This window comes from Anser cygnoides, chromosome 2 (assembly GCF_040182565.1).
Source record: "Anser cygnoides isolate HZ-2024a breed goose chromosome 2, Taihu_goose_T2T_genome, whole genome shotgun sequence".
Taxonomy (NCBI): Eukaryota; Metazoa; Chordata; class Aves; order Anseriformes; family Anatidae; genus Anser; species Anser cygnoides.
Window position 1 is genome coordinate 6460271 of NC_089874.1, and position 13471 is coordinate 6473741.

The 13471-nt window shown below is 42.7% G+C and overlaps 1 protein-coding gene across 1 annotated transcript in view; it reads left to right on the forward strand.

The window, feature by feature from the left end:
- Positions 1-13471, forward strand: part of LOC106036851 (sodium channel protein type 5 subunit alpha-like) — a 193531-nt gene that overhangs the window by 163158 nt on the left and 16902 nt on the right. The window contains 1 exon segment of the mRNA XM_066991437.1: positions 9923-10045. Within this exon segment, the coding sequence (XP_066847538.1) occupies positions 9923-10045 (123 nt within the window).

Consider the following 13471-nt stretch of genomic DNA (forward strand, 5'->3'; position numbering starts at 1 on the left):
GTGAATTTATTAGTGCTCTCTATGAGCTGTTGAAAATCCACAGGTTACAGCGGAGCATTATTACCTCAGAGCAGGTTTTTGACTGGTTTCCTTCCAGTTCTTCAAAGCAAATGCTCTTGTGGGATTTTTGAAGATGTCTCAGTGCACATTCTTCTGGGCTTCTGCCAATGACGTAAACCTCCCAGCTAACTAAAGAGAAAAGAGAATCCCTCTCCAGAAGCCAGGGAGCCTTGTTTCAAAGAAAGAAAAAAAAAAAAAAAAGAAAAAAAAAAACTGTTTTACTACATGTTGCCTAATTCAGGGTAAGTGAAAAAAAATCCACATGAAGATGAGATAAGCGGTTTTAATGTGTGTTAGCAGGTCAGCGGACACTGTAAATCTCCCTTCTGCCTCCCCACGCTTTATCTCAACATAACACATGTGAAAACATCCAAATGTCTTTTCTTATCTTGGTTTGCACCTCATGTTAGTTACCACATAGATGCTAAAAGGAGAGCAGCCCGGCTTTGCCAAGTGGAAGTGCAAGCTGGATTTCAGGCAAGGCAAAGCACAGCAAAAAATGCTTCAGCCGCAGGAAAAGGGACGGTCAACAAAGGTGAGGAGAAAAGTCCAGCAACAAACCTAGCTTACTGCCTGCCTACTTGTTACAAAATGGTTAAAATATGAAGAATTCATTATTAAGGGAGAATTTCAGCTTTTGAAAGGGTTGTAAAAAGCCCAGCTCAGCTCAGATTTTGGTGAACTAGATTTACCAACCATTTTTACTTCTTGAATTTATTTAAAGATGGAACACATTTCAATGTTCCTTTTCAGAGGAGCATCCTTAAAAATAAAATAATGGATATTTTAGCCTTGAGCCCTTGCGTGCAGCCTGCCTGGCCCTTTCCATGGCTGTGAGCAGAGCAGCCAAATTCCTTGTAGAGGAATATATTTCCTCCCTTGGGTGGAGGATCAGTGCTGGGAGGGAAACCTGGACCTTATGTAGCAGTCCAACAGGGTTGGAGGAGCTTTGTCCTATGGTTCTCCTCCCCGGTGACCAGCACCTTTAGAACCCCAACAGCTGCTGAGCATCACCACCCTTGAAGCTCCATCCAGGCTAGAGGTGAAGGGGCTGCCAAAGAGGCTGGTGGCAGTCAGAGGGGTATCAAAGGGATTCAGAGGAAACTTGGAAGTTGTGCACCAGTGGTGTAGAGATTTTGGGTTGGCCTCCCACCGTGGCATGGCTGTGAAACTGGCTTTGGGGTGCTTTGCGCTGAGGAGGATGAAGATGAAGATTCTGACTTGTGCTATGGCACCATTGTAATGGGTCCTTTTTGGCAGAAATTGGAGATTCTATAATTTGTCAGGGTCACTCTCCATCCTAGCCTAGTCAATACAATATCAGGACCAAGTCAGGTTCAAGAATTCAACTATGCAGAGATGTTTTTCAAGTCGTATTTGCCACATCAGTTTTGGTATTTTCCCTATTGATTTGGACCATCTGATTAAATAAATGCTTTAGGGAAACAAGGAAATACAGAATTGCACCTTGTGAAACCAACCCACCCAGATTTTTTTCTCTTTTCCTTATGCATTGTGTCATATTTGAGTAAGGTTGAGCCTAATCCTGCCCAGAAATAAGCATCCCTTCAGCTCAGCACCTCAGCTCCTACCGGCTGCGATGGCAGTGGAGCACATCCGTTGGGGCTGAACCCCAGGGAAATGTTCTCTCAGCAATCACCGTGCACACCCCTGGCATTACAATGCTATCTTCAACATAAACAATAATCAAGCGCATCCCCGTCCACAACCTGGCAACAGCAGTCATCATCAAGAGGGTACCCAGGGATGCATCGTGCGGTGTTTTCACAGATCTTTTGAAGGGGAGAATATCATTCCTGCTCAGCTGCCCTAAATCAAGGCTGTCTCTGCACGGCGCCTGGATGAGAAGCGGAATGGAGTTGACAATGAAGAAATTCTTTTGTTGCAAATCCCGGTAGAAATGCCAGCCTTTCCCAAGCAGCTGCACCCACGCAGCCACCGCTGCGGTAAAAGGGAGGAAGGTTTTGATTCCAGGACAAGGGCTGATCGATCGAGGGGCATCCTGCGGTCCCCAAAAGTCACAGCAATTCTTCTGCCAGCCCTACCAGTGCTGGTAAATGGGACCCAGGAGTCTGGCGAAGGTGCAATGTCAAGGTGGACTGAGAAAGCCTGAAACCCCATTCCAAGTGGCCGGGGTGGGAAAACTGCAAATCCGAAAGGGCAGCCAAGCCCTTTGCTATCTCGCTGGATGCAAGAACACAGCAGCGGGTTGTCTGGCTCACCCTTGGAAATTAGCTGAGGTTTAATTCTTGATTCGCAGCCATATGCCTTGGGAATTCACGGGAGCTGTTAGAAAAGCCTGAGCAGGTGTAAAGGAGGTGACAGATTAAGAGAACAGCGAGACATAAAGAGGTTCTTCTGGAAACCACCAGGAAGCAATTAGGATGCAGGAATGATTTATTTAAAAGCATTTATGCCAACAGGAGCAGCACATGCTGTTTGCAACGAGGCTGCCCTCTGCAAGGGAAACATTGCCTCAGAAAGCGTGGACACAAGGAGCAGGAAACAAGCTGAGAAGATGGAATATTAATAGACTTTCACAGCCTTAGTTTGAGCTTTAGATGGGGAAAAGCATTTTTTTTAAAAAGAGGAAATGCCTTGTAGAAAAAAAAAAAAAAAAGAAAAAAAAAGCCTGAGTGGATGATGTGAAAGCCTCTTTTAACCTGAGTTATAAGAAGTAGTGTCTGGCTTTCCAGGAGATAATTTTTTGTTTATAATTAACCTAAGCACTCATGTGTCCCATCATATTACCGTACGTGAGAGCACTCCAGAGCAGTAACCTGCCTGCTGCCGGTGAGGGCAGCCCTCTGATAATTCATTTGCAGACACATTCGTCTCTGTGCCATGGACCAGCTCCAGAGCTGCCCTCAGGAGTCCATGGTCCTCACCTGAACACAAGGGTTCAGAAAAGCAGCAAAGATTCAAGAAAGCAGGCAGCAGAGGTGGGGATTTGGTGCAGAGCACCTTAGTCTCTCTAGCCTCCTAAATTAAAGATCCTTACCTTTTTGCCCTTCGTTAATACCATGCAGTTCCTGGATCTACAGGTGCAGTCATGCAGCTAAGCAGCTGTGAGGCAGAAAATGCAATGCCCAAGCAAAAGGGTAAACAGATATGGGAAAAGATTAAGAGGATGATAAACCTCTGCTCAGAAATGGTACGTGGTAGGGGGAACACCAACTTCATTACAAGCTGTTTTCACCCAAGGGTATTTCAGAGAGGCAATAGAAGCCCCAGATATTTCACCTGTTTTTGCAAATTCCCCTTTCCCTGTGGTTTTCTCTCTCAGTATGCATTTGGGGTATAGACTTTGCTTTGTTCCTTTTCACACGAAAAGGGCCAGCTAGGAACCATGGGCCTGGCCTTTAAAGACACTGAGCTGCCACTTGACCTGGGAGGATCTGAAGATCTGCTCTGTGGGCATTCCTTGCAGCAACAGGCAGGAGAAGCTAGCCTGGGTGGAAAAGAGGAAAAGAAGAGGCACCTGAAGTAATCCAAGCTCTCTTTCTTCTATCTTGCTTTTTTTTTTTTTTTTTTTTTAAGCACAATTAGAGAGAGAGAGGTTTGTTCCTGGGGCATGTAAAGAGCTATTTGAAAGCACTGGGGGCCTGCATTAGCTGAAACTGCTTATTTAAATAAGTGGCCAGAGCTTTCAGCTCAGCTGCTGTGTTCCCTTTTGGATAGCCTTTTTTTATTTTATTTTATTTTTCTCTTCTCCCTCCTGCTTCCTCCCCTCTCATTTGAGCAAGCAGGTTAATTTGATGAAACCCCAGGCTGCATAAAGCTTGTGCTGTGGCCCTAACCAGGATGGGGGTCTGTGGTCCTCTCCCAGACAGCAGCTTACAGGGCATGTAGTTATCAGGGGTTCTTCTTGTTGTTATAGGTTTTAGGCTTTAAATTACCAGCCAAAGAGTATTTTTACTGCTGCCCAGACAGAACAATTTGTTCCTTGGTCTCTTCTATTAATTCATCTTGGGGGTGATGTGACTCAATACAAAGATGCAGTCTATGGCTGGGCAGCATTGCACTCCTTAGGTCCCCTTCCATCTTGGTGCAGGGGATGCTCACTGGTTATCTGTAAGGATGTGCTTTTAGGCTGGTGAGAAGGAGCACCAAAAGGAAAGGGCTGGCTCCTACTGCAGCTCAAACCCACCTCCTTGCTATAGGAAACTCTGTCAGGCTCAGGTGAAATGCTCCTCCCAAAGACTGTGCCCTCTGGCACCAGCAAGATTGCCTGGGTAGGGTGTGCATGCTCCTAATGTGCTATTAAGGTCTACATGTATGGGAAGTAATCTCACGACTGTTATAAATGCAATAGCTCCGTGGGTAAAAGAGTCTGTCTCCTTGATTAAAGACCCTTTCCCCTGTGTCTGCTGAAGGGAGGCTGCATTATGGCACTTCCTACTCTGTGATTTTTTTTTTTTAACCTTAAAATCCTCTTTTGACAGCTTTACTGGGGTTTGCATGAGTTACAATTCTGAAGTCACTGTCAGATAGTGAAGACATATATACCTATTCAATAATTTTACGTCTGTGTTTGTAACTTCAATAGTCCAAGAAATGCTGCATATATGTTAACTCATGAATTATGTGAGCACCAATGTGCTCCCTGTAGAGTTCTTCAAGGAGCTTGAAACATTTGATAGCTAAAAGAAGCACACCATAAAGCCAGCTCTTGGGAAGAAGCTGATGCATTTTCCGAAGAGCTCACTGCTGTCTCCACCACTTTGCTTCTCTCGGAGGGACACAGGGCACACCCTGGCCAGTTTGTGGGGACAACACTGAGCACAGTGGGAGCCTAGCACTAAATGTGCCACGCCTGGCTCCAAACAGATGAGTCTTGTTTCTCATCTCAAGAATGACAATATCTCATTAAAATGGTAAACCTGAAAGAGTGACCATTACTTTAAAAATGCCCTGATTCCTGGACAAGGCGTTGTTTTGGTCAAATACAATCTAGTAGTGCATTGTCAAACTGACTAAGAAATTCAGGCATTATTCTCATTAGATGCATGTTAGCAATAACTTTGAAGAGTTACCAGTGAGGCTAGTCTCTTGAGATCTCTCTAGAGATCATTGCTTGTATTCTAGTGGTCTAAATTCATTGATTCTTCTCGATTTTGCTCTGGAAACACCTGTGAATGCCATACAATGGGTACTCCATGAATGCCATACAATGGGTACTCCAGGCCCATGCTGCTAAACCACAGAGATGACAGCAGGTTTGCTTTCAAAACACCATGCACGGGCCTGGTAATCCCCATGGCTGTCGTTTCTGGTGTTCAATGCAGTCACAAGATTTAAAAGCTCTCATATTTTCTTGAACATAACACAGAAAATGGCAAAAATGAAAGATGTGGTGTTCATTCATCTCTCCCTTTACTCAGCTCCAGGAGGCTGCCATGCAAACTCCTTCAAAGTCTGTCATTTTCCCCAGCAAAGGAAATCTATCTAAATAAATTGCATATAGATATATTAGTTTTCAGATATATTTATATATATATAATTGAAACGATATATGGGGGGAAAAAAGTGAGAAAGAGAGCTGACAAATTTCCCTACATGTTAGGATAAGAGAGAACTCAAACACCACCTACTACAGTGGCAAGAAGAAGCCAAGGTGGGTAGGTAGCATCAACCCGTGCTTTGCCTGGAGCCTGGGATTTGCAGGGAAATTCAACTGTGCCATTGAGCTGGGTGGTAAGCACTGCCTCTTTCAGGGCTTTCCCTCTTTGAGGGTGGAATAATCTTTAGGAGTGTGCTTAGAGCATTGAAGCTGAGTTCTTGTTGGGCTGTGCTGAGATGACCTGAGGAAAACAAAAGGGAAGAGCTGCCATGGGACTGAGGTCCCAGCCCATGGAACTGATGGGACCCATGCCATTAATGTCTGTAGAGGCAGGATCCCATACAGTGATTTAGGAGGGCCTTTCCCTGCCTTACAGACCCTCATTGCTGGCCAGGCTGTGCGCAGGGGCTCACAGTGGGTAGCAAATTCCAATGAAAGGATCATCTTGGGGATTTCAGAGGAACCAAATAAACAGCAAGTAAAGGGATATGGAACAGCCTAGAGCTGAAGCGGAGGGTGTTATTACTCGATTAAGTTAAGGGAAGGAAGATTTAGGGAGAAAACAGTGAAAGCTTCTTAGCAAAATCTAACACAATCGGGAAAACCCCTCAAGGGAGGTGCTAGAAACAGAGCATCTGCAAATAAGAACAATAATAAAACATCTCAGGTCAGAAGAGGTACATAGGAGGGTGAGACACTCTGTAGCTTACCTGTTAACATATGTGCCACGCAAGATGAAGGTTCAAGCCCAACAGCAAGTTGTGCGTTTTATGGGAAACACTTCTAGGCAATACAATTCCTTAGGATTCCCCTGTGTTCCATAACGTTACTGTGCTGACCTGTCTTCAGAGGTATTTTTTCCTGAAAAAGATACAAAACCACTTGCAAACAGATACTGGAAGCGTTAGAAATACATGCAGTATTATGAATCTGAAGGTAACGTTGACCCTGCAGGTGTTTTCTGGGTGCCTGAAGCATTCTAATACTGAGCAGAGGACAAATGCAGAAACTTAGAGTAGCTCTGGGCTGCACAGCCCTGTAGCAGGAGAAAAAAAAGTTACAGAAACCGCTGACTGCACCTTTTGCTATGATTATGTGGGACAGTCAGCACCAATTTTGAAAACTGCTTGATTTTTTTTTTCCCTAAAAATAGCCTTCTGGGTCACTTTTAATCAAGTCCAAATGGGCAAGCCTCTGTGCTAGTGATTCTCCTATAAATAATATTTGACAGGGATACCTTCAAAACAAACAGACGAGCATTTAAACAAGTTGTCTCAAACTCAGTTCTGACTCCAGCCTTGTAAGTCTTTGCCAAATATCACACAGCTTCATGGCCTAATCCTCTGAACAGATATCTAATGCTGTGTAAATCTGTGTCAGGAGGGCTACAGCACCTGTGATGTGTTTCAGGGTGACATTTATGGCACTCCAGAGAAAATGGTAGCCTTCTCAGACCTGAAGGCTGGTCCTGCAGGATTTGAACAGGAATCCTCTTGAGAGAAAGGAGATTTGCAGGACATAAATCTGTGAGGAAGGAGGAGGTGTGCAGATTCACACACCAGGGCAGTTCGAAAACCTTGAAAAGATCTACTTTCAATCACTGGGTAAAGCTAGCAAAAAAAGAGGGGTGTTGAGTGCTCTGTAGTGATTCATTTTATTTTAAATCTGTACATTCTTTTTAAAGTGAATGAGCTCGCCTTGTAATGTATGAATGTACAGGTCTTGGCTCTGTCACTGATCATAACATTTTTTTCTTTTACCTCTACCCTTTCTGAATAAGGAGCTCCAGGGTTTTGTGGGGTTAAAGCCATTTTCTGCACTCAGCTCTCCACCGAGGACAGACATATGTGTCACTGAGTTGCCCCCTTAGCATGATATCTCAATCCTACCAATTATATTACAATTTTAAGAGGCCTTAGTTGAACAGCTCTAGTTTATAAGCGTGTTGAACATTTGCTTACTACTATTAGAGAACTCCTTCAGCCCTTTCTCCTAATTTAGGCAATGTTCTCATTAAACTCAATGGGGAGAGTAAACAAAAGGAGTAGGCTTTGGGCTGTATATTAATGCAGCTTTGGAGTACTGGATGTAATCAAGGCTGGTAAGAAATAGGGAAGACAGAATATGGGTGCTGCCTCAGTTTGGAAGTGTTGGTGTGTTTGAAATGGTTTGTGAAGTCAAACTCAGATTTTCATATTTATCTGTGAGTGTTGGCTGAGAAGGATTCAGGAGAAATTAAAGCATTACTAATGAATATGTGAAAAATATAATGTAACTTACTGTAAAATAACTTCTTAGGCATCATCATATCATGGGTTCAGGTCTGCTTCCTGAGACATGGAAGCAAAGGATACTTTGTGACTTTACTGGTGACATTACCTCCCCAGTGTATAAGGGTCCTACAAAATCAGACCTTGAATCCAGCCTGCCTGTCTTCTGTGGTGTTACAGCACTAAAATTCACCCCTAAAATGCAAAAATGTTCTGTTAAGACCTTCCTTCTGCATCAGCTGCTGGGTCTGTACACGGGAGGTGAGTTTGTGTCGCACCTTGTTAAAGGGGGACATGCTGAAGTGTGACAGTCAGCCTCTGTGCCGCTTCGTCCTCCGCAGCACTGGGCTGTCTTGTCCCAACAGATATCCAGCCTGTTGCACCCAGCCCTGGCATGATGTCTCTGAGACCTTCTGCCCTTAAGCTTGCTGCTCGCATGCCACAATAAAGCCATCAATAGGTAAACAACAAATTGAGCAATTTTACAGAAATGCTTAGCTATGCAGACAGCACTTGTACATAAATGAATATGTGTTAAGGAGAAAGCCTGCTCCGTATGGGACACATCACAAACCTTTTGGCCTTATCACAAACATCATGGGATTCAGAGAAAAATTAATCCCATCCTAAAACAGATAGGATGATTTCCCATCAGAACTGGCCATATTCAAGAGGGAGCCCCGATTTTTTTGTTACATTAAGCACCTATTTTTCATATAGGGTAGAAGTATCCCAGACTTAGACTTAGCTTCTATCTTTAAAATGGCGATAAAACACATTTCTTCCAGGTAAGCCTTGCACACTCACATTATTGAATGTGAGATGCTCAGATACCATGATAGGGCTGAGCAAATAGCTGAAATAAGATGGGTGTAAGGGAACTGTGATGAGCAGTGTGCATAGGTCTCTTTCTTCTAGGAAAAGAACTTACTATAACATGTGGGGATTCGTTTTGGTTCCTTTCCTAATACATAAAATTTGGCAAAACACCGATGGTGTTGGAAAGCTGTTTGTTTCTCACTCCCTGCTCGGTAAGGATTCAGGCAGTGAACACTGATTTGAACACACAAACCCCAGCTCCTCCCTGTGTCTGCTCATCTGACTCATAATCTCAACTACCATTTGGTTCATCCAGGCTCCAGTCCCGTGCCTGATACCATCCACATCTGAGCAGATGGACACTATGAAAGAAATTCTGAGAACATGAAAAGCATTGAAACCCTTCCGTGCTTCCTCCAGATTTGGAAATATTTCAAAGTTTATTTCAAAGAAATAGTATTTGAGAGGAGTGAACCTTAATGCTGAGCACCTGTTGAGTTTCCTTCTCCTTTAGAGGCTGCACAGGAACCAGAGTAAAGTGAAAAAGTGCAGAATCAAAGTCATGAACAGAATTCTTTTAGAGCCTGTGGTATTAAATCAAATCTATCAGCAATCTAGCAGGCTTGTTTTCTAATCAGTAAGTGTAAGATGGATAATTGAATGGTAAAGCTAAAATCTTTTATCACTGCTGGAAATGGTTAGATCTTACAGGTGCTTTCATCTGGAAAGCCCTAAATTATAGCACTTACATGACTCATCATATCTTTAATAGTGGGAGATGCACACACACCTTGGGAAGCATACAGGAAACTACAGCATGGGTGTCACAGAGTGCTGGTTTTGTAATGGTGATCTCTTTTCTCATCTACTTCGTGCAAGCTGATGTTAAGAGGATTTCTGTGTGCTTAGTTAAAAGAAAACTGACATCTTTGAAAATGTCTTTCTATAAAGTTTGTGTTAAACTGGAAACAAAGGTTTGGTGAGTTGGTAAGAGTTCTGCATATGCATGGATGTAAAAACATCCTTTTTTTTGCATATTTATCTAATCTAATGGCTTCCACTTAAGTTTTTTTTTTTTTTCCCACTGTTCACTAACCATCTGTTTCTTTTCGGGAAGGAAATGCAGAAGAGAAAGAAAATGGCAGAAGCATACTAATAAATTGGATTCTTGCTTTGTGTCTCCATTCAGGTTTCCTTAATAAGCCTCATAGCCAACACGCTTGGATACTCTGAGATGGGCCCCATCAAATCCCTCAGGACCCTCCGAGCTCTGAGACCACTAAGAGCATTGTCACGATTTGAAGGGATGAGGGTAAGAGTACATAAAGCACTGATCAAAGCTGAGATGCATGACAACAAGCATGGAACGGGGCCCTGTTGCACTTGGTTTTGTCTTCATTTTGTCTACCAAAGGAAATGACGGATAATGCTGCATCAAAACAACAAAATCAGAAATCCCTCCTTTGTCTTGATTACAATTGTATCGTTACAGCTTTATTCTCTGGTGGATTTCATGATAAACTAATCCTGCTGCCTAACTTGTCACATTTCACTTCAAAAAACAGCTTTTTGGCTGAGGAAGCATCTGGCTAACAATTACCTCTCAATTATAAGGCATACCAGGGGAATAACCAAGCTACAAGTTTGCTCCCTGCTTTTGACGTGTATTAAAATAAGACTGACTGGGAAAGTTCTTAAGGACTTTTTCACTGATAATTAGAGCAAAAATTAAAAATGCCAAAGATATGGAAAGCAAATGAATAAATACACAAAGTTTTTCCTTTGAACAGATAAGAGTTTTAATGTGTGATATCAGGACTAACATTAAAACCGTGTATCTTGTGTTTGTTTTTCTGTCTTGGGGATCCATCTCTCTCCCTTTCTCCCTCCTTTGCCGGCATGGGTGTATCAGCATAGCATACCTCTCTGTTTGTAAGCCTGCTGCACTAATCAGTCACAGTCTAGATGGGTGCTTTGTTTATTTAATTCTTTGCACCATGCATAACTTGCAAAAGATGAGAACTATCTTCTGTACGAGCTGAGGCTACTGCTAATTGCTACTTGCAGATTGCATAGCAAGATAAAGCCAATCTGTGACAAAATTCCACGTAAGACAACACACATTCTCTCTGGAGAGCTCACATCTCCCTACTAGGTCAAAGAAACCTCAGTTCTTATACTGAGGTATATTCAGGGTAAAATTTTGCGTAGGCAAAATTCAGGGCAAAATTTTGCATAGGCAAAAATTTTGGTCTGAATCATCAGTAACTAAATGTAGTTCATGTAGTTCATGCGTGGAATTCCTTGCAATTCAATGTTCTCATTGCAATACCATTGCAGTAAGACAGACAGAAGGCTAGGAGAGCCTAACCTGTGAGACAACCCAGGAAACCTGGTAATAGGGCAATGTGTGAGAACCTGTTATCCGTAGTTTGCCTGTTCTGTCGATAGCCAATGTTAAGGATCTATGGTTTTGTTCCACAGAACTTGTGATTCTCTAAATCACATAATTTGTGTGGATGAAGATTGGAAAAATGTAACCACAGACCATTCTCATCTGTGTTAGTATTAAAACAAAAAGATTCAAAAGGATCTATTCATCTGGGCACTCAGACCTGCATTGTTTGTTCACCACACCCCTTCCAACAAACACAGGCAATATTGTAAAGGTTTTTCATAAAACAGAACAAAAGCAAACTGCAGTTCCTCAGCTGGTACAAAGTGATGTTGCACTACTGACGTTAATAAGGGTCTCAGTCTTAGGCCATCTGATGACCTCACTCCATCTTTACGAAACATACATGGTTGAACAAAAGTTGGCTCTGCAAAAGCTGTAGTAGTTTAACTACCAGAGTGATTTGGGCATGGACTCTCTCAAATCAATTTATACTTGGCTTATGAAGGCTTAGCTTCTACTGGTGGATTTGCAAACTCAAGTGAAACCCCTTTAAGATACTCTAAGCTGACATAAGAATGCTCCCTGGTGACTTTGTGTCAGCTTAATTAAATTGGATTCAAACTTAAAAGCAGTGGGCAGACTAGAGCAAAGCATTGGAAGAGTGAGAAACTGAAATAGGAAAGAACTAATGTGAAAATGCGCACATCTCTGAGAGGCTCTCTGAGAACAGCAAGAGGTTGGCTTGGTGGAGATCCGACATGGCGTAGACACGTGGTGCTGCATCAGCCCAGCAAGTTTCCTTACAAACACATCCATAGTTGTCACTCCCCCCGGTGCCTGACTCAACGTCACTTTTCCTTCCTGTACCATTGCTGCAGCTGAAATGTATTCAGTCTTTCTGAGCTACCAGAGGTAGTGAATTAGCTTGTAAACTATGATAAAGTGTAATTGAGAATACGTGCTATTGGAAAATCAAATCACTTTATTTTTGGTGTGTCTAACCACACTTAACACAACTAGGGACAGTTAGACCTTTTATTATTAGGAGTTCATATGCTCCAGAATGCACAGGAAAATTGCCAGCGCAGTGATGGATTAAATCATGATAATGTTGAGAAGCAAACACCGACAGTAAGGAAATAATAATAGTTTGCTCTAGTATAAAGTCTGTCTCTTGAATAACTCAAGGATTTCTGCATGGCAAGAGCAGGAGCAAGAAAGTTGTCACTGTAGTAAAAGACTTAGTTCATGTACCTAAATTTTGGAAACAACTGGTCCTGAGGCTAAGGCACAGAGTAGCACATTGATGGATGGCCAATGACCTGTGTGTTGGAAGTAAGTGTGTGTTGGCACCCCTCATCCCATCAGAGAGGTCTGCAGAATAAGGCAGAAGGCCATCCTGCCCCTCTGTCCCCCCGAAACAACACTTTAGTGAATACACTCGGTATATAAAGATACCTTAGGACCAGTCATGTTGTGCATTTGCCGCCACCGCCCATCAGCCACCACTTTTTTCCAAACCATGCCCACAGTAAATTAGCTTAGGTCTGCCTGCCCCAGGTCATGCAGTCTCCATGTCTCCCCATCTCTTGCCCATCAGGGAATTATTTCCAGAGGTTCCACTTCTCTGCAAGGCTCTTCCCAGCAAGGAGGGTTATTGCAGTATTTCAAAAGGATAAATGGGTGGATGATAGACTGTTTAATGTGAAACTGATCCTAGGCAAAGTCATGGTGAGGCTGCTACAAGATACATGCAGGAAAGAAATAGCATAATTAATGCTAGTTAGCATGATTTCATGGGAATAGTTCTTGTGAAACTGATATGGTCCTTTGATTTGATTACAAATCATGCTGATGATGGTAACTGTGCTGATATAATATCCTTAGATTTCAGAGAGGGATCTGATACCACGGGATGTTGTGATAAAAACCATGAGCTTTGTACCAAGCCAAGTAAACATACTTTAAATTAACTTAAAATGGATGGTGGATCTCAAAATTCTAATTGTAAATAGTGATGACATTGTAAATTCAGTGATGAGTGTCCCAGGGTGAGGGATTCTTCACAGTAAGAACTGTCCTTAATCTGGACTTTAGCATCTAGAAGAAAATGTAAAATCTTTGCTGACAGGACACAAAGTGAGTGGGGTAGTAAGTGATATTACAGATAAGGGAATTATACTGACTGATCTGGATCACAGCAAAAACCAGATCAGTTGTGCAACATGCATTTTAATAAAACCACACACATCATACACGGCGGGAGCAGGAAAGTAGGTCACTGGGGACATTTCTTGGAAAACAGCAGCTAAGAGGGACTTAGGGATTGGGACTGCTGGT